This window comes from Oncorhynchus nerka, linkage group LG15, assembly GCF_034236695.1.
Source record: "Oncorhynchus nerka isolate Pitt River linkage group LG15, Oner_Uvic_2.0, whole genome shotgun sequence".
Lineage (NCBI taxonomy): Eukaryota > Metazoa > Chordata > Actinopteri > Salmoniformes > Salmonidae > Oncorhynchus > Oncorhynchus nerka.
The window spans coordinates 48791894-48810494 of record NC_088410.1 but is presented as its reverse complement, the minus strand read 5'-3'; the positions used below and the strand labels follow the sequence as shown (position 1 = coordinate 48810494).

Sequence of the window (18601 nt, the reverse complement as noted above, 5' to 3'; positions counted from 1 at the left end):
ATTCAAGCAGTATTTCACTGGGTGACTCACTTTTACTTGAGTAATTTTCTATTAACGCATCTTTACTTTTACTCAAGTATGACAAATTGGGTACTTTTTCCACCACTGCAATTGAGTGCAGGAAACGCAAAAATGATAAAAGTGCTGAAATTTGTTTTGGTTGAAGTTGAATTGAACAGTATAAAACAAATCAGAATGGACAAAGACTCATTGATATCACTTAGAATGTATGTGTTACCACCCTAGGATCACTCACTACTCAAAGCAAATGTAGTACTTTTATTATTCCCCCCCAAAAATATTGTCATATACCGTCATACCGTCCATTTTTTCTTTAAAAATACCGTGATATAATATTTTGGCCATATCACCCAGCCCTATTTGAGACACTGTATCAATAACATACCCAGTAAAACTTCCTAAAAATAGCCAGAAACAATTAAGATAAATGAAGAAATTTATCAATTGAAGTTTTTGCTGAGGCGGTCTTCATTCTCACAATATTAGATCTAACAAAGATGTTTGGGTAAATATTTCTCAAGCTAAAAAAAACAAAAAAAAGTAGTCTCCTCTCGTTGAATGACAACAAACATTTAATTGAAGAATCCTTACTGTTGACCACTCACAGACAAAGGGGCATAGACGTTGACTACCGAACTTCGGCTTACCTCAAGAGCAAAATGTCCACTCGAACAGCCGGGAAAAAAACTGCCGGACACCAACAATAACAAAAACTTTACAACATTTCTGCAAACTGCGTCAACTGGTAAGCATAGAGTAAGCTTTAGAATCCCTCGTCGTACCACATATAGATTTCCATTGCAGTTGTATGCTTAGACATTTAATTGAATCCTAATCTGTCAAAATAAACCCAACTGGAGACACGTCAATTTTGGGGGTAAAGCGAAAGTGTGAGCAGTTGCTAACTAACTGGAAGTAATTGAAGCTAGTTAGGTTAGTTAGCTAACGGTGGGGCAAAAACAATGTATAGTTAGTTAGCTATAACACTGCCCTGTGCTAGCAAACATGACGCTGCCTCCAAAACTGGCAAGGAATTTCTAGGCAATGTTTACCTTTTGATGTTTTGTCTGCACTTTCCAAGCATAGTGACATAAGTTACAGTTGAAACGCATTGGCGTGGAATGTGCCACTTACCCCAGCCGTGTGGCAGCGGCCCAAGTGGGTCAAACTCTTTGTTTGCTGCAGCTATTTGCTGATCCTGGAGCTATAATGGAGAAACAAGGAAGTGAAAGAGTTTACAGTACATGTGTTGAATAATGCTTCTTTACAATAGTAGAAGGGAGGGAACCTGTGTGGGGGTTGACAACTCACACCCTGTCGTATATGTAAGTATAAGAGGACTCGATTTTCCCTTCCAGTATTGGCGAAAGGAATGTCCTTTGTTAACAGACACCCGCTGAAACTAACACGTTAAAAAGTGAATACTGGATCAATATTTCTAACATAAGAACGTGGGGAATTGTCAGATGATCTACAGAAAACAAATGTCATATAGGCTGTTATTTTGTGATGTCATAAAAATTATGAGGATATACTGTAACTTGAAAAGTATACGCACTATATGCACAAAGTTTTCATTCAATACGTTGGGCATATGAACAATTATGAAAGTGTTTTTGTTAAGAGAGGGCTGACTGGCCTAAAAATCCATGCTGTAGCTCTGTTCAAGACAACATGACAAATTTTGGAGCCATGGGCAACTAGGGAGGACATTGTGACCTCGTGGACAATCAGAGCCTTACAAGCACGCCGAATGAATATCCATCGAACTACCTTTCAGTCCGCTAGGGACCTGTTTGCTTCGTATTAAGTTTCAAGTCAATAATCTATACCGTGTATGTGTTTATCCTTTATTATTTAGTTAGATAATAAATAAATAATTAAACCAATTTGTGTAGTGCTGAATCACAAGTAAGGCTGGGTTTTTTGCAGATGCAAGGAGGATACAACGTTCAGAATGATGATATGATGAGGTGATGATTAATAAGTTGACTGTTAGATAATAAATAAATAGATCTATACCTTCTAGAGTTTAATTCAGGAGACGGTAACTCTTTAAACAACTTTTTCCATGGTGCCCAAAATTGTTAATTGTTTTACACAATGAATTTAAAACCGGGTAACAATTAAACATAGTTAGTGAGAGACAACATTCCTGAGACTAATCAAGGTCATGTCACGACAGTGGCCCAATCCCAAATCCACCCCTAGACCATATACACTTGTTGAGATCTGAGATGATTTGACAGGTGTAAGCAATTTGGTAATAGTTTCAACTTGCCACTTTGATAAGCTAGGAGATTCTAAGGCTAAGTTTCACCATATTGCTATTCACCATATACACCTTCCAAATAATCTCAGATCTCCACAATTTAGGATTGTGCCAGTGCAGGGAAGTGAACAAGTGCACACTTTGGGAGGAAGAATAGAGTATTGCAAGGTAGCCTGTGTCATACCCCAAAAATGAACCTCTGGTTGAACTGCTGCATGGCCCCCTGCAGCTGGCTGCGCTGGTGCTGCCACTCCTCATAGTTGCGCACAGACTCCTGTGTGGGGCGCTGCCACGTGGTGGTCCGGGTGATGTGGTCCACGAAGTACACCCTGCCCATGGGGTCCACACGCCGCTCCCACCTACACGGTACAGGAGGGGAGAGGCGAGTGAATTTTGAATGCCGGCAAAATAATGAAGGCCCTGTTTGAATAGTTCAGAAATAAGGATCCATTTCCAGTCCACCTTTCTTGAAGTAATCACAGGTCTGAAACGGTTGGATTGGTGTAAGTAATAGGGTGGTAACCTTGCTTACATCTATCCATGAACTTATACACCAAGTATAGAAAACATTAAGAACACCTTCCTAATATTGAGTTGCACCGCCACTTTTGGCATCAGATCAGCCTCAATTGGTTGGTGAATGGACTCTACAAGGTGTTGAAAGCATTCCACAGGGATGCTGGCCCACGTTGACCCCGGTTCCCACAGTTGTGTCAAGTTGGCTGGATGTCTTTTGGGAGGTGGCTCATTCTTGACACACAGGAAACTGTTGAGCATGAAAACCCAGCAGTGTTGCAGTTCTTGACACCTACTATCACCTCAAATCAAATTTGTTTATATAGCCCTTCGTACATCAGCTGATATCTCAAAGTGCTGTACAGAAACCCAGCCTAAAACCCCAAACAGCAAGCAATGCAGGTGTAAAAGCACGTGGCACCTACTATCATACCCCGTTAAAAGGCAATTCAATATTTTATCTTGCCCATTCACCGTCAATGGCACACATACAACACTTCTCAATTGTCTCTAGGCTTAAAAATCCTTCTTTAACCTATCGTCTCCCCTTCGTCCACACTGATTGAAGGGGATTTAACAAGTCACATCAATAATGGATCATATATTTCACCTGGATTTACCTACCCAGTCTATATTGTGGAAAGAGCAGGTGTTCATAATGTTTGGTACACTCAGCGCACAGTGCCTTCGGAAAGTATTCAGACGCCATTAATTTTTCCACTTTTTGTTACTTTATAGCCTTATTCTAAAATGCAAATAAATACAAATCCTCAGCAATCTACACACAATACCCCATAATGAAAAATGTAAACAGGTTTTTAATTCTTTGAAAAATTAAAAAAAATTACAAACTGAAATGGTTTATTTACATAAGTACTCAGACCCTTTGCTATGAGACTCAAAATTGAGAAGGGCCTTGGTCAGGGATGTGACCGAGAACCTGATGGTCACTCTGACTGAGCTCTAGAGTTCCTCTGTGGAGATGGAAAACCCTTCCAGGAGGACAACCATCTCTGCAGCACTCCACCAATGAGGTCTTTATGGTAGTGGCCAGACGGAAGCCACTCCTCAGTAAAAGGCACATGACAGCCGCAATGGAGTTTGCCAGAAGGCACCTAAAGACACTCAGACCATGAGAAACAAGATTCTCTGGTCTGATGAAACCAAGATTTAACTATTTGGCCTGAATGCAGTGTCATGTTTGGAGGAAACCTGGCACCATCCCTACGATGAAGCATGGTGACGGCAGCATCAAAGATGAACGGAGCAAAGTACAGAGAGATCCTTGATGAAAACCTGCTCCAGAGTGCTCAGGACCTCAGACTGGGGTGCAGGTTTAACTTCCAACAGGACAACGACCCTAAGCACACAGACAAGACAACACAGGAGTGGATTCAGGACAATTGTCTGAATGTCTTTGAGTGGCACTGTCAGAGCCCGGACTTGAACCCGATCAAACATCTCTGGTGAGACCTGAAAATAGCTGTGAAGCAACACCCCTATTCAACCTGACAGAGCTTGAGGGGATTAGCAGAGAAGAATGGGAGAAAGTCCTCAAATACAGGGGTGGAAAGCTTGTAGTCATACCCAAGAATACTCAAGGCTGTAATCGCTGCCAAAGGTGCTTCAACAAAGTATTGAGTAAAATGGTCTGAGTACTTATGTAAATGTAATATGTTTTTTATTTGTAATAAATTAGCCAAAATTTCTAAAAACCTGTTTTTGCTCTGTTATTATGGGGTATTGTGTGTAGATTAATGAGGGGGAAAAAAATAACTTAATACATTTTTAGAATAAGGCTGTAACCGAACAACATTTTTCAGGAAACTAGGCGTATGTCACGGGTCACTACTACACACGAGAGCCATTTGAACGTAAAAAAATATATACAAATTCAAAATGCATTTTTGTGCAGAAATACCTTCAGGTACATGTGAAATTTCATGTGCCTTAATAGACAAACGTGTATGCCATCTGTAAATACGAATTAAATTGTTCAAATTCGGAGCTTAGTTGGTTTAGTCGCAGAACAAGGAAGCAACCTTCCTTTTTCTGTGGGCTGGACATGCCGAGATGATTTCAGATTGGTCTGCTATATAGTACACTTCTGTCAATTTTAGCTTGTTATTGTGTGTTGGTAAACCTAACACAGCTTTTTTTTTATATATTGCTTAGTACAACTGTATAAATCAAATCAAATTTTATTTGTCACATGCACTGAATACAACAGGTACCTTACTCTCTGTACCTTACTGTGAAATGCTTACTTACAAGCCCTTAACCAACAATGTAGTTCGAGAGTTAAAATATTTATTAAATAAAACAACTTTTTTTAAAAATCTAATCATTCAAAAAGTAACACATTTACATAAAAATAAAAAGGTTATATACAGGGGGTTGCTCTCCATTTTCTGGAGGACAGAGTTTTGAAATCAGTAGAATTAGAGTATGATAGCTAAGGAGATGGAGAAAACATCTGTCTCCAGATTACATCTTCAAACTAAGGGCAACCATGGCATCCGTGACGGGGAGAAGCCTCCAACCATCCAGAAGCGGCGCTCTTAGTGGCCGGGGACTTGAATGCAGACACACTTAAATCAGTTTGACCAAATATTTATCAGCATGTCAACAAGAGGTAATAAAAAAATTAAAATAAAATTAAACTCTAGATCACTTTTACTCCACACACAGAGATGCATACAAAGCTCTCCCCCCGCCCTCCATTTGGCAAATCTGACTATAATTCTATCCTCCTCATTCCTGCTTACAAGCAAAAACTAAGGCAGGAAGTACCGGTGACTCGCTCAATACGGAAGTGGTCAGACGACACAAATGCTACGCTACAGGACTGTTATGCTAGCACAGACTGGAATATGTTCCGGGTTTCATCCAATGGCATTGAGGAGTATACCACCTCAGTCACCGACTTCATCAATAAGTGAATCGACGAAGTCCTCCCCACAGTGACCGTACGTAGATAGAGGTCGAACGATCAGGATTTTTCAACGCTGAAACCGATACCGATTATTGGAGGACCAAAAAAAGCCAATACCGATTAATTGGACGATTTTATATATATTTGTAATGACAATTACAACAATACTGAATGACCACTATTATTTTAAATTAATATAAAACAAATAAAAATCCATTTAGTCTCAAATAAATAATGAAACATGTTCAATTTGGTTTAAATAATGCAAAAACACAGTGTTGGAGAAGAAAGTAAACGTGCAATATGTAAACGTGCAATACCTCCCCCTCAATGTGAGCAAGACAAAGGAGCTGATCGTGGACTACAGGAAAAACAGGCCACCTTTAACATCAACAGGGCTGGAGTGGAGCGGGTCAAGAGTTTCAAGTTCCTTGGTGTCCACTTCAACGAACTATCATGACCCAAACACACCAAGACAGTCATGAAGAGGGCTCAACAAAACCTTTTCCCCCTCATGAGACTTCTACAGCTGCACCATCGAGCCCATCATGACTGGTTGCGTCACCGTCTGGTCTGGCAACTGCTCTGCATCTGACCGTAAGGCGCTACAGAGGGTAGTGCAAACAGCCCAGTACATCACTGGGGCCAAGCTTCCTGCCATCTAGGATCTATATAATAGGCGGTGTCAGAGGAAAGCCCATAAAATTGTCAGAGACACCAGTCACCCAAGTCATAGACTGTTTTCTCTGCTACCGCATGGCAAGTAGTACCGGAGCACCAAGTCAAGGTTCAAAAGGCTCCTTAATAGCTTCTACAGCGGTTCCTCCTTTCAAAGTTGTGTCATACTGCAGCACACCCTGCGTGCGGGCTGCCATTTTTTACATTAATGCAAGTTTGTGCTAGTTTGAACACCAAAGGCCAACTTTGAGAAGCATTTGATAGTCTCCCATATTGGCATAACTAGAAAATGTAAAACCTTGTTTGTAATAACATAGTAGATAGGATTAGAATTGAATAAATTTGGCTTAATTAAGTTGATTAATATTATGGTGTTTCTATCCCGAAAAACTCTGGGTTTCCATGAGGATGGAATGGAAAATATTGCGTGGTGGTTGGGAGTATGTTACAGCATAAGAGGATTGGAGAATTCTAAATTAATATCTAAGGGGCATAACATTTCCCCAGCCTAATTGTAGTGTAACAAATACTAATTTCCCCTATGGTAGGCCTAAAGTATATCTAATATCTAATCAATGACGTGACTTTCACCCAATAATATCATGTAGAGGATTGGAGGACTCTAAATTAATATCTAAGGGTCATTTTCTGTTAGGACCTGTGAAAATATCTAAGGGGCTTCCATATAATTCAAAGTTTATTAATAAATCGCTTTGTTTAAAAGTAACGATATTTGGAGATCTCCTTTTCATTTAAGCTAGAGAGTGAGAAAAAAGCCATTCTTGAACATGGGGTGAGACATTCTCACTAATTTCTAAATCAATCCAGTTCGTTATTTATAATTATTTATTTCTGGAGAAACCTAACTTGATTATTAAGCAGACATCACTTGCTTATATTCAGTCAACACATACAGTTGAAGACAGAAGTTTACATACACCTTAGCCAAATATATTTAAACTCAGTTTCACAATTCCTGACATTTAATCCAAGCAATAATTCCCTGTTTTAGGTCAGTTAGGATCACCACTATATTTTAAGAATGTGAAATGTCAGAATAATAGTTGAGAAAATTATATATTTCAGCTTGCATCTTTCATCACATTCCCAGTGGGTCAGAAGTATACATACACTCAATTAGTATTTGGTAGCATTGCCTTTAAATTGCTTAACTTGGGTCAAACGTTTCAGGTAGCCTTCCACAAGATTCCCACAATAAGTTGGGTGAATTTTGGCCCATTCCTCCTGACAGAACTGGTGTAACTGGAGTCAGGTTTGTAGGCCTCCTTGCTTGCACACACTTTTTCAGTTATGCCCACACATTTTCTATAGGATTGAGGTCAGGGCTTTGTGATGGCCACTCCAATACCTTGACTTTGTTGTCCTTAAGCCATTTTGCCACAACTTTGGAAGTATGCTTGGGGTCATTGTCCATTTCGTAGACCCATTTGCGACCAAGCTTTAATTTCCTGACTGATGTCTTGAGATGTTGCTTCAATATATCCACATAATTTTCCCTCCTGCAGCAAAGCACCCCCACAACATGATGTTGCCACTCCCATGCTTCACGGTTGGGATGGTGTTCTTCAGCTTGCAAGCATCCCTCTTTTGCCTCCAAACATAACAAAAGGTCATTATGGCCAAACAGCTCTATATTTGTTTCATCAGACCAGAAGACGTTTCTCCAAAAAGTACAATCTTTGTCCACATGTGCAGTTGCAAACCGTAGTCTGGCTTTTTTATGGCGGTTTTGGAGCAGTGGCTTCTTCCTTGCTAAGTGACCTTTCAGGTTATGCCAATGTAGGACTCGTTTTACTGTGGCTATAGATACTTTTGTACCGGTTTCCTCCACCCTGTTTCCTCCAGCATCTTCAGAACGCGCCTTCCTGAGCGGTATGACGGCTGCGTGGTCCCATTATACTTGTGTAGTATTGTTTGTACATGGTACCTTCAGGCGTTTGGAAATTGCTCCCAAGGATGAATCAGACTTGTGGAGGTCTACAATTTATTTCCTGAGGTCTTGGCTGATTCCTTTTGATTTTCCCATGATGGTAAGCAAAGAGGCAATGACTTTGAAGGTAGGCCTTGAATACATCCACAGGTAGACCTCCAACTAACTCAAATTATGTCAATTGGCCTAAACCATGACATCAAAAAGCTGTTTAAAGGCACAGTCAAGTGTATGTAGTGTATGTAAACTTCTGACCCACTGGCATTGTGATGCAGTGAATTATGAGTGAAATAATCTGTCTGTAAACAATTGTTGGAAAAATTGTGTCATGCACAAAGTAGATGACCTAACCGACTTGCCAAAACTATAGTTTGTTAACAAGAAATGTGTGGAGTGATTGAAAAACAAGTTAATGACTCCAACCTAAGTGTATGTAAACTTCCGACGTCAACTGTACAGAATATCATGGAATATAATTGAACATTTGCGTTTCTCCATGCTTGCCTCAGAGCAGCGCGAAACGATGCTGAAATGGATGTCCACAGTGGGAAGGTGATATATAACGATATTTTGCTAATAGCAATAATGGCGCAGTACAACGTGACCATGTGTTTGAAAGAGTATTTTCCAGTAAGCAACAATTTGTTTGCCTTCATTAGACAACTTTGTTCCAATATTTCTGCAATTCAGTGATATTTATTCCCATGGTAATTAGTTATGGATCCATAACTAAATCAACATCTGCATTTTGAAAGAGTGTTTTTATCATTATTTTATTAACGAAAGCATGAAGACGCTGATGAAGAAATGCAGTACTGTATCGTATATGCTTTCACGTTTGGATAATAAAGCATTTAGAAGATATAAGCCACCTGCATTTGTTTATTAGGCTACTGTGCAGTCTGACAAGTAAATATAACCTACAACACATACTGTAGTAAACATGGGAAAGTGCCTAATTCCTTAAATAAGGGAGAGCAGGCCCTGTCCAGACTTTCTCGGGGACCTGAAGTACATTCAATAATGGCTGTACTAGAGAATGCGGGTACGTGGGAGACCGGGGTTCTCTTCCCCGACAGGGAGGAAGGAGTAGGCTGTCCTTGTAAATAAGAACTCGCCGCCAATAATTACATAAAGATGATTGCAGGATTCTAAATTAAAACCAAAACCCACCTTATGGGTCTCAAACCTGCATTTGTAGCAACTCATTTTGCACTGTGAGAGCCCCCATCCACTCAGGAGATCCCATCAACAAAGTATCAAAATACAGAGAGGTGTTGGTAAAGGTATATTGTCCTGCTAATGGCCCATAATGGGCTATTATAATACTGTACATGGTGTCCAGGTCAGGATAACCAAACCATTTCTTTATTAAAAGACTAATCAGAAAGAACATTGTTACTTATTTATTTTGATCCAACGCCATGAATGAGTGAGTCACTCAGCTTTATGTAGGTGCTGCTATATGACTGTGTCATCAACTTGATAATATATAACGATATTTTAAGTTATTTCATTTTCAAATAAATGAAAGAGAGCGATTGTAACCTCAATAAGGGCCAAAACATTCAACCAGAGAAACGCTGGGCCAATGGTGCACAGAAAGGCCAAAATATATCCCTACTAATAGCCATAATGGCGCTGTACAACATGACCGTGTGTTTGAACAAGTATTTTCCAGCAAGCAACAATTTGCTTACCTTCATTAGACAACTTTGTTCCAATATTTCTGTAATTCACTTATTTATATTTATTCAGTCATTTGTAATGAATCCATAACTACATAAACATCTGCATTTTGAAAGAGTATTTCTCATTTTATTAACGATAGCAGAAAAGAGGTTGATGAAGAAATGCTGTACTGCTGTTTTGCATTAGAAATGTAACACTTATGCATCAGATACATTGCAGGTAGGGGGATGTTCACACCTACAGTAGCCGGGCTATAAAGAGTCTATTGTCCTGCTAATGGGATACAAGTGTTTGAAAACCTGTTTCAAAATGTCACCAGCTATCCATCACTACTGTAAATAAAAACACAGCATCTTTTTTACATTCTATATAGTAACCACAAGATCACAAATCATTTGTATCTACCTTTCCAATTACTTTTAGAGTTTGGGATTCATTTGATTAATATTATGGAGTTTCTATTCCAAGGAAATCAAAAAACCCTCTGGGTTTCCGTAAGGATGGAACGGAAAATATGGAGCTGTACAACGTGACGGTCAGGAGCACAGAACTGGGCTATTTAGCTAAAGAATCCAGTGTCCTGCAGGAGACCGGGGTTCAATTCCCCGATGGGGAGGAAGGAGTAGGCTGTCCTTGTAAATAAGAATTTGTTCTTAATTAACTGACTTGCCTAATTAAATAAAGGTTACACTAAGAGCATAACATTTCTACACCTTAATATTCCAATTCTAGTCTAACCAATACCCAAACAGAGATTCAGTGAAAATAAAAATCTCATTGATTCATCAAGACCAGTCCCAATGCTTGTCTCAGAGCAGTGCGAAACGGTGATAAAATAGTTGTAGGCTATTACTTCTAAATTCAATATGCTCTTTAAATAAATAAGACCTACACCACTTTTAACAGCATATTACTCAACATGTCTACGGTAGGCCTACAGTGTATCAAAACATATAACGTGACTCTCTGCAAATAACTACATAGAGGATATTTCTGTAATTGTGATATTTATTCCCATAGTAATTCGCAATGGATCCATAACTAAATAAACATCGGCATTTTGAAAGAGCATTTTTATCATTATTTTATTAATGAAAGCATAAAGATGCCATTATTAGTTACATTGTTTTAGTTTGAACGTGCAGACTGGCAATAAGAACAGCGGAAACATTTCCCTAGTCAGCGCCATTATTAGTGCAATGTCCCTTAAATATTTTGGAGATTATTTTATTTTCAAATAACGTAAAATGACTGAGAAAAAGGACATTCTTGAACATGGGATGAGACATTGTTACTAATTTGTAAACAAAGCCCATTTGTTATTTAGAATTATTTATTTCTGTTTTTAGAGGGAGAAAAAACAAAAACATACAGTCATCTCATGGGTCTCCCATTCGAGGCCCTGCACCAGCATCTGTAGCAACACAGCTTGCACTGCTATGCAGTGTCTTAGACAGTTGCGCCACTCAGGCACTGTACAACGTGACCGGTCAGGATAGGCCTACAGTACTAAAGTAAGAGCAAAAAAATCCTAACAAAATAAAATAATAAAACCTTAGTGTAACAGTTTCTACTTAGGTTTATGTTGCCCATTCAGTTAGAGACACAGTAGGAGCCAATTGCATAATCAGTGCTCTAACTCCCCTTGTGCTGGTCTGGAGCAATGAAGTGGTGACGCAGGGTACCGTATTAAATGGTAGTCCCGCAGCGTAAGCTCACAACTTTTAAAGGAGGAACCCCCAAGCCATAAGACTGCTGACCAATTAATCAAATGGCCATCCGACTGTTTACATTGAACCCCCCCCCCCCCCCCCCATTTGCTTTGGACAATGCTGCTACTTGCTGTTTATTATCTATGCATAGTCACTTCACCCCTACCTACATGTACAAATTACCTCAACTAACCTGTACCCACGCACACTGACTAGGTACCGGTACCTGCTGTATATACCCTCGTTATTGTTATTTTATTGTGTTACTCTATATTATATTTTACTTGGTAAATATTTTCTTCTTCTTGAACTGCACTGTTGGTTAAGGGCTTGTAAGTAAGCATTTAACAGTACGGTCTTGTTGTATTCAGCACGTGACAAATGAAGTTTGTCACGTGATGCATATGGGTAAGATCGCCTAGTCAGCTACATTTTCAGATATTACCTGATTCAAATTTTTACAAAGTCGTTTTGATTTCAAGTTAAAGTGTACTGTTAGCTAGCTAGCTAACTGGTACGCTAGCGAACGTTACATGTACGATCTTATTATTCGTATCTCAAGAGCCATTTGCTTGGCTAGTTATAGCCTAATGTTAGCTAGCTAACATTGCACTTGGTTGGTTAGCTACCTGCACATTCATAGTAACGTTATGAGTTGTGAATATGGTTCATTGTTTCACTAGCTAGCTACATGTCTAAACAAAATACTCCACTATGCAAGTTTCCATTTTAATAAAATGCCACTGCAACAACTGTTAGCCAGTAAGCTTGGGTGCTTGATTGCTGTTAGGACAGAAAGCTCAGATCAACCCTTAAAGAGATTGGTGGAGCTAAAGCTTAAGAGGGTGTGAATGATGCTGAATGGGTGTAGACAAAGGAGAGCTCTCCAGTCGGCACCAAGACATTCAAAGGCAGTCGGTCAAAACTTACCTCAAAGAAACAAGTAGGGAAGGAATTTCTAAAGTATTACAACAGGGCTGATATTACTCTAAAGAGGAATTTAGCATTACAACTGAGCTAGGACTGGTACTATGCAACATTCCTAGTGCCTCATGTCAAACTAGTAGTCGTGTCCTCTTTGTGCAGGTGCTCTACTGAAACTAATTTAACTAAAATTATTAATCATTGTACTTTCTCACTTTTTTTTAATACAGCGTAACATACACATTAGTTACTATAATCCAAAATACATTGGTTACTTTTCAAAGAGTAGGCTCAGTTATACACTACTGCCGTATGGAAGCCAAACATACAGTATATTAAAAATGAAATAAGGATTTGATGAATAAAGTATTTGTTTCTTAAGCGTTAGTTACCCAGAGGGGAGAGAGTCTGGTCGGTCCCATGTCGTCCTCTTCTCAATGTGATCCACGAAATACATGCGGCCATTCTGGTCCACCCTCTGCTCCCAGCTTCATACAAAAAACACACAGAACAGTCAGCAACTACATTTGACGGGCAACAGGCTTGCACAAATGTAATCGTAATACCTAAAGGAATGTTAAGTTCCTCATAAAAAGCATAGCAAAAATGTGGTTTCACATTCATTGAAATTTCAAAGAATATTATTACTAGCAACTGACGTATATTTTACTACTTATACTTATTACATGTAAATACCACGTTATGCATTATACAATAGGGATACCTGCGCTAATGTAACATACTAACGCTGACTACAGTAAATCTATTATTTTTTCTACTGACTGTCAAATGAGTGAGAAATCTCTCAAGTCCCATCTACTGGCGGTTGAGAGGTTGTTTGAAATATCAAAATGAAGTGTCAACCGTTATTCATAAACATTTATTTAACCTTTATTTAACTAGGCAAGCCCGTTAAGAACTCATTTTTATTTCGAATGACGGCCTACCCCAGCCAAACCCGGACGACGCTGGGCCAATTGTGTGCCGCCCTATGGGACTCCCAATCGCATCCGGATGTGATAAAGCCCAAATCTCTTACATGATGCAGGTACACAGCGTAAGGATATATTGCACAAAACATACAATAGGCTATATAGGAAATACAGTCAACTCCTGACATATGCAATAGCTTAGTTGGTGAATATGTGCATTAAAACGAAGTAATGACTCTACAGACACGAACGCACCTTGCACATTTTCTATAGACGTAGCTGGTCAGGGCTTTTTTTGTTTTGTTCTTTTTGTACTTTCTCATTATAACATCTGGTTAGGCATCTATGAGTCCCCTTACCCTGGAGGCAGTGGGCCGTTAGGGATGACTCGGGGGGGCCCACCAGATGGGGGTGCACCGGCTGGTGCCCCGATGGCTGGGGGGGCGCTGGCTGCCTGTGTGGGTGCTGCTCCGTTCTCCTGAGCGGGGTCTGAGGAGGCCCCGCTGGCTGAGGCCAGGGACGAGCCATATGAAGCCGGGGGCTCACTCACCTCGCTATGGGTAGAGCTGCTGGAGGAGGCTGGACGGAGGAGAGAATGTTAGCTGTGGTCGCTAGTAGGAGATGCCGATGAGAATCTAGTAAATAAGGCTAAAGGTTACTAGAATGCATATCTGTGTTGAATACCGTATCTGGCCAGCACTTATTTCTTTCAATTTCACAAAATGGCATGAATAGCGAATGGCATGAAACCATGATAGTTTCATTACATGAGAACGCAATAAATGGCATTAGCATGTCAACACATGAAAGGAATATCTTTCAATAGTTCTGTCAGAGAATTCTATGATTATCTATTGTATTACTATAGTTTTACTTTTTCTATAGTATGTCTATAGTATGGCTATGGTATTGCTGTGGTATTTCTGCCATATATATCTAGGGTAATACTATGGTATTTCTACAGTATTTTTGTGTGGTGCCCACCTGGGGATGCGGCTGGTCTGCGGGGGGTGGGTGGGGGAGGCCGTGCAGGTCTGGGGGGACGTGTGGACTTGGAGCCCCCTGGGGATGGGGCAGGAGAACCCATGCTGTTGACCGTGTGGCCGTTGGGGACGATGACCCAGTCGTCTGTGGAGTCACTGGAGGGGGACGTGTCCCTGCTGGATCTGGGTGGTATGTTATCACTAAAAATCAAAAAATAGAAACAAAAGTAACATAGCCAATGGCTCCTAGTCCTTTTTCAACATATACTTCTTCTTTGATGTTTTGGCTATAATGTAAGCCAGGTAGTGCCTATTACTTTTTGCTTCCCTTAATGCCGTTTATTTTGTGATCAACCTTTTTATTTACTTATACTACTACTACTTTTAATTTTACAATATACACATACCGGAGGATCACATCACTGACAACAATTATAAAATACTTTTATGAAAGCAATATAAATATTTACATACTGTCAAGTGTTAACGTCATGTAAAAGAAAATTGTCCTCCCCCTCTCCCTAACCAAGAATGTAAATTAAGTAGGATCAAGAATTGTTAACCTCTTGAACCTCTGGGGGCAGTATTTCATTTTTGGATGAAAAACGTTCCCGTTTTAAACAAGATATTTTGTCACGAAAAGATGCTCGACTATGCATATAATTTACTTTGGAAAGAAAACACTCTGACGTTTCCAAAACTGCAAAGATATTGTCTGTGAGTGCCACAGAACTAATGCTACAGGCGAAACCAAAATGAAATTTCATACAGGAAGTGAGCCAGATTTTTGAGGCGCTGTGTTCCAATGTCTCCTTATATGGCTGTGAATGCGCAAGGAATGAGCCTACACTTTATGTCGTTTCCCCAAGGTGTTTGCAGCATTGTGACGTATTTGTAGGCATATCATTGGAAAATTGACCATAGAGACTACATTTACCAGGTGTCCGCTCGGTGTCCTCCGTCGAAACTATTGCGTAATCTCCAAGTGCGTGCATTTTTCCATTTTGAACAGAGGAGAAACCAAACTGCCACGAGTGACTTATCATCGAATAGATATGTGAAAAACACCTTGAGGATCGATTCTAAACAACGTTTGCCATGTTTCTGTCGATATTATGGAGTTAATTTGGAAAAAAGTTTGCGTTGTAATGACTGAAAATAATATTTTTGGAAAAACTGAACATTTGCTATCTAACTGAGTCTCCTCATTGAAAACATCCGAAGTTCTTCAAAGGTAAATGATTTTATTTGAATGCTTTTCTTGTTTTTGTGAAAATGTTGCCTGCTGAATGCTAGGCTTAATGCTATGCTAGCTATCAATACTCTTACACAAATGCTTGTGTAGCTATGGTTGAAAAGCATTTTTTGAAAATCTGAGATAACAGTGTTGTTAACAAAAGGCTAAGCTTGTGAGCCAATATATTTATTTCATTTCATTTGCGATTTTCATGAATAGTTAACGTTGCGTTATGGTAATGAGCTTGAGGCTCCCGGATACGGGATTGCTCGTTGCAACAGGTTAAGATATGTTATTTGTTAAGATAATTGCAATCAGCAAGCAGTTTTCAGGACTTCCCAGACTAAAATTCAACTGATATAGATATACAGTGGGGCAAAAAAGTATCTACAACTTTGTTTCTGGTGTCCTTTGACAGCTCTTTGGTCTTTGGAGTTTGGAGTGTGACTGTTTGAGGTTGTGGACAGGTGTCTTTTATACTGATAACAAGTTCAAACAGGTGCCATTAATACAGGTAACGAGTGGAGGACAGAGGAGCCTCTTAAAGAAGAGGCTCCTCTGTTTGTAGGTGACAAATACTTATTTCCACCATATTTTGCAAATAAATTAATTGAAAATCCTACAATGTGATTTTCTGGATTTGTTTTTCTCATTTTGTCATAGTTGAAGTGTACCTATGATGAAAATTACAGGCCTCTCATCTTTTTAAGTGGGAGAACTTGCTCAATTGGTGGCTGACTAAATACTTTTTTGCCCCACTGTAGATTTTCCATATCGGTGCCCATATCTAGTATTCACACTGGGAAGATATGCTACTTTGACTGAGTAATATTACAAAACAGTATTTTGCTGACTCAATACCTTAAGGACATCTCCAAAAATTGTCAAAAGTAGGTTTGTTCACTTGAACTTACAGAAGACATAAAACAATTGTTAGAAAATATTTTAGAAGTATAAAAACACAATACCTGTTGACACTATCTCTGTTCTGTCTCACCTCCCCGTTTGGAACAGCAACTGTTGAAATGTTTTTAAAAATCAAAATAAAGAATACAATTCTGAGGGGAGAATTGATCCCATTCTATCCAGGGAAACATATTAAAGGGATAGTTCACCCAAATTACATACTGGTTTCCTTTCCATATAAGCTGTCCATTGACAAAGTATGACAGCAATCCATGCTTTGATCAGGCCGCTGTTTCAAATGCTAACTTTTTAACATGTGGCACAAGTCTAATGCAAGTCAATGTTACCTACACTACCGGTCAAAAGTTTTAGAACACCTACTCATTGAAGAGTTTTTCCTTATTTTTACTATTTTCTACATTGTAGAATAATAGTGAACACATCAAAACTATGGAATAACACATATGGAATCATGTAGTCACATTCTTCAAATACCATCCTTTGCCATGATGACAGCTTTGCACACTCTTGGCATTTGGGTTACTACATGATTACTACATTATTTTGGGTTACTACATGATTCTATATGTGTTATTTCAAAGTTGACGTCTTCACTATTATTCTAAAATGTAGAAAATAGTAAAAATAAAGAACATCCCTTGAATGAGTAGGTGTTCTAAAACTTCTGACCGGTAGTGTATATTAGCATTTATACACGATAAACCAATACGTGATTTTGTTATTCAGGTGAACAATCCCTTTTAAAATCACATGACCCTCACCATGGTCCCTCTCTGCAGAGGTGAATGTCTCTGGGTCCACCTGCATGCCGTCCAGACAGACTGACAGGTCCCCCACCACGTCAGTGTGGTCTCGGTCTGAACATAGCTGCAGGGTGTGCACCACCTCAGAGACTGACACACAGGAGAGGAGAGTTGAGAGATATGGCATGCACGCCACACATACATGCGCGCACACACACAGGCATGTAAGCACGTGCACACATACATACAGGCATGTAAGCACGTGTACACAGATGCTAGTTTGTAAACAAACTAAAGACAGTATAAGCATGGATGTGGTGGATTAGCTTGAATTCTAGCCTAGATCTATTCCCATCTCATGTGAGAAATATGACTTGTGTTCCTGAAAAAGCTATGGCTGGGATAACAAGTATGAAAAGCATTTATGTACCATATTATCATTTTTATTCATTAGCTTTGATAGGTGGTGTGTCTGGTTCCTTTGACCTCTGACTGTAGAGCAATAATTTATGAATCGGGTGTTTGAGGGTCACATGCCGACCATGACCGAAAGGGCTCACTGTATTGGCAGAGTAAGCCCATTCAGCAGCTTGAGTGAAAGTCAAGAGTGGGCTAATATAAACTGGAGTGAGGGTTGCGTCACAAATAATACCATACATGTATGAAATAGTGGATTAGAGAAGAAAATCTAATTCTTCCATAACATGTGTGCACATTCAGGCAGATATAGGCCTATATGAAGGCCTTGACAAGACAAAAAAGTATGTTAGTATATAAAGGACTATATGTAAATATATATTGCAAAGCCCTTGTTCAGTGCCTTCGGACCCCTCGACTTTTTCACATTGTTACGTCACAGCCTTCTTCTAATGGATGAACAAAAAAAATCCTTGGCAATCTACACACACTACCCCATAATGACAAAGCAAAAAGTTTTTTTTTTATAATGTTACTCAAAATTTAGCTCAGGTGCATCCTGTTTCCACCTGTGGTAAATTCAATTGATTGGGCATGATTTGGAAAGGCACACACCGGTCTATATAAAGTCCCACAGTTGCCAGTGCATGTCAGAGCAAAA

The 18601-nt window shown here is 39.5% G+C and overlaps 1 protein-coding gene across 2 annotated transcripts in view; it reads right to left on the bottom strand.

The window, feature by feature from the left end:
• The window catches only part of LOC115142839 (E3 ubiquitin-protein ligase Itchy-like), a 61719-nt gene that overhangs the window by 26582 nt on the left and 16536 nt on the right, over positions 1-18601 (bottom strand). For both annotated transcript variants that reach the window (XR_003865567.2, XM_029682622.2), the window contains exons 5-11: positions 17542-17673; positions 16822-16870; positions 14618-14817; positions 13993-14212; positions 13094-13189; positions 2478-2652; positions 1156-1225 (exon numbers count right to left, since the gene is read on the bottom strand). Coding sequence is in view for 1 of the 2 variants with exons in the window: in XM_029682622.2 (XP_029538482.1) it covers positions 1156-1225; positions 2478-2652; positions 13094-13189; positions 13993-14212; positions 14618-14817; positions 16822-16870; positions 17542-17673 (942 nt within the window). In the remaining variant the exon portion in view is untranslated. The remainder of the gene's footprint in view (positions 1-1155; positions 1226-2477; positions 2653-13093; positions 13190-13992; positions 14213-14617; positions 14818-16821; positions 16871-17541; positions 17674-18601) is intronic.